Below are 3,500 nucleotides of genomic sequence, written 5' to 3'. Positions count from 1 at the left end.
AATAAACTTTTTGTCTGAGGTGAACATTAGTTTCCTCATTTTCAGGTGATTTGATGTTTTGGTTTCAATGCGTGTGTGGAAATCACATGCTTTATGAAAATCATGATCGATTCTCCCCAAGGTTGTTTCCATTGCACCTTGTTGCATTTTGTTATCGCTACACAAGTCTAAAACAAAGCTAAGTCTAAAACCTACTGTGATATTTTTACTTTTTGGGTTTCACGCAAAATAATGTTTGATGCACAACTTGAAAGCACATAAGAGCAGATGGATGGAAACATACTTTCTGACTCATAAACATGATGCCAGCATTATCTTCTTTCATAGGATCAAAAATGTCCAACTTCGCCCCTGAGCACACCTCCATGCATTTGCAAAGCGCTTTGAATCGTCTTTTGTCTGTAAACTTGCAATACCTGTTTCGGTCTTGGTTGAAAACCTTTTTCCAATGAACACAGGTGGGTGTATCAGAGGTGTTGCATCATCTTGATTTCCATGGAACTGATAAGAAATGATTTACTAATCAAATATAATGTTGTAGTATCTCCAAATAATGACTTGTTACAAACCAATAATGAGGTAATTTCTTGAATAAATAATTGTTAGTTCGAAACCATTACTCAAAATAATGACTTTGTAGATCAAAATAATGACAAAGTAAGTTATGAAATCATTATATTTTATATACAATGTGCAATAAGAAGATATCATCACGTAAAAGCCAAAACAACAAATACAAATAAGAAGAATCAATAAAAAGGAGACAACATTGCACAAGAGCAAAAAATAATAATTAAAGCAATATGTAAGAATAAAGAGATGACATCACATGTCAAAATGTGATTTAAAAGAAGTCACTGAATCTGCAAACCATCATATGGGATGGACGAAAAGTTTAACATGAAAACCTGACTGAGGTTAGTAAACATTTATATATATTACACTACATTAAATGAGCTGTATCTATGTGCATAATAATAATAAATAAACTGGCAGGTACAGGGGAGAGTTTGGTACTTTTAACAGTATACTACTACTACTACTACTACTAGTTCTACTACTACCACAACAACTACTACTACTACTACAAGTACTATTACTATTACTAGTAATAATAATAATAATAATAATACTAACATGGATTAACCTTTACAAACATGTTTTAATGAACTTTTTGTCTGAGGTGAACTTTCCTCATTTGTCACTTCTCGACCACAGACGCGTCTCGGACTAACACACTTCGTCAGTGAAGAGGGGTGGAACAAGACACGGAATCAAGAATTCATACCACTTACTTCTATTAATGTTACTTTACATGGTTTCAAATAGAACCATATTACATTTTATTCTCATTCAATGTCACCTTATTTCATTTTTAAATCTATTTATGACTTCGTTGACCTTTCATCTCTCACCCCTCTCTCCCTGCAGGTGGATGGTACGCTCCAAAACATCATGTGATCACTGACTAACAGTGACTTCCTCTTTAGAAGAATATAAGATGCTTCTCGTGTGTTAATCGTGATTTTAGCTGCGATCAAGAGTCGTGAAGATGTCGTGCGGTGGACTCTCTGAGGTTTTCAAAGCAGACGGAGTAACCCAGTTGATCTGTGACGCTGTGAGTAGAGAAACCATTGTTCCTCTCTGTTCTCTGGGATCTATTCACACATGGACAGGGTTGGTGTTTCATTGTGTTGTTGTTGTTGTTGTCACTTCTTGGTGTGTAGATGAAGTCCAAGGCTGAAGTAAAGGCAGGGAAGAACTACGTCGTGTTCACAGCCAAGTTGTACAAGACGGAGCCTGCGGCCGGGACCAACTACTTCATTAAGGTAGAAGAAGAAGAACAAGTCCTGGAGGATGAGACACACACATCATAGAAAATATCATCTTTAAAGGGGCAGTACCCAAAAAGTAACATTCACTCTTTATACACTCACCACTATGACGATCCAATACAATTGAAGTAAATGGTGACTACTTCTTCAAACGAAAAAAAACTACAGAAAACATAAAATCCTCCATGCTGCTCCTGTGGTGTCATGTATAGTGTCTGTAAGCCCAGACATTCAAAGTCAGTAGCGGAATTGGATTTGGCTGCAACACAGTTTACTTACTGATACTTACTGATATCCACTGAGGTGCCAGTGTTATAGAAGAAGATGACACAATGAGATTTTGATAATAGAGGACCAGTCAAACCTTAAACCAAGGAACAAAATCAGTCCAATTTGAACCTTTTCAGGAAACTTCAGAGAGAGCAGCAAGTGCAACAGATGTCGTGTTTACAGAGCACATCAAAAGAACAATATTTAAAACGACCAACATCCATAAATGACGTGGGAGGATCTTATTTTCCTCATTTTGAGGTGGTTTGATGATTTGGTTTCAATGCGTGTGTGGAAATCACAGGCTTTATGAAAATCATGATCGATTCTCCCCAAGTGTGTTTCCATTGCACCTTGTTCCATTTTGTTATTGATACACAAACTTCCTCTTTGGCTAAGTCTCAAAACTATTGTGATATTTTTACTTTATTGGGTTGCACCGCAAAGGATTTTGATGCACAAAATTGAAAACACATGAGAGCAGATGGATGGAAACATACTTTCTGACTCATAAAGCATCATTTTCAAATGCAGCAGGCTGCTGTTTACAGGGAGACCATTCAACGACTAGATGGTGCACTTAGTGGAACCAGATGTTTTTCTCAGAGGAGCAAAACGAAGATGAACTTGCATTCATTGGGTGAACACAAAATCTAACTCTTGTTTCCTTGCAGGTCCATGTGGGAGAAGAAGAATATGTTCATCTCCTCGCTTTCAGCCAACTGCCATGGGATGGAGAAACCCTTCAGCTGAATAAGATGCAGCAAAACAAACGCGGCGACGACCCCATTGTGCCTTTCTAAAGGGACCACAAACCAAACAAAGCATCATATCAGTGCCTACAGGCTGTTCAATCAACTAATCTCACATTACCCCGCTCTGTATTAAACAATGTTACCCAACATCTAATTGTATACTATCTTAGTATTGTAGTTCATGATGTTAGGAGAATGTCAACAAATTTTTGTTTGCGAATTAATTAAAGAAAATTGAATAAATCAGAGTTGTTCTTGCTTTTGTTTCTGTGCGGGCAGGATGTGGGGGTTAGGACGATTCCAAGGGCCCAGCACAGACAGGGGCCCTCAGAGAACACTTATTGTTATTATTATTATTAATTAGTTCATGTAATTAAAGAATTTATTAACAAGTTATGAATGAAATATACTTGGGTTTATTTCTCCAGGATAGCCTTTATATGTCACCCCTCTCTCTGTTCAATGCTTGGTTCAGTCTTGCTTGATTTCCAGTCAGCAGAACAGAAGGTGAACTGTCCCTGGACACACTGGCAGCGTGGGTCTCAGAGCTCTTGGTGTTTTTCAGTATCCACAATAAGTTCTGTATCATCAACCTTTGAGTGGTCCGAAATGGGAAGAGTTTTTACCTGAGAGAGAGAGA

The 3,500-nt window shown here is 37.6% G+C and overlaps 1 protein-coding gene across 1 annotated transcript; it reads left to right on the top strand.

Annotated features, from left to right (window-relative positions):
* Positions 1-1,457: 1,457 nt before the first annotated feature.
* Positions 1,458-3,003, top strand: LOC124855071 (cystatin-B-like). The gene is made up of 3 exons (XM_047344596.1): positions 1,458-1,618; positions 1,728-1,829; positions 2,780-3,003. The coding sequence occupies exons 1-3, from the start codon at positions 1,553-1,555 to the stop codon at positions 2,906-2,908; spliced, it is 297 nt and encodes a 98-aa protein (XP_047200552.1). The 5' UTR covers positions 1,458-1,552; the 3' UTR covers positions 2,909-3,003.
* Positions 3,004-3,500: the final 497 nt, after the last annotated feature.

The sequence above is a fragment of the Hippoglossus stenolepis genome, chromosome 19, assembly GCF_022539355.2.
Source record: "Hippoglossus stenolepis isolate QCI-W04-F060 chromosome 19, HSTE1.2, whole genome shotgun sequence".
Classification (NCBI taxonomy): Eukaryota; Metazoa; Chordata; class Actinopteri; order Pleuronectiformes; family Pleuronectidae; genus Hippoglossus; species Hippoglossus stenolepis.
The sequence above is the reverse complement of the archived record's forward strand: the minus strand, read 5'-3'. Positions and strand labels throughout refer to the sequence as shown.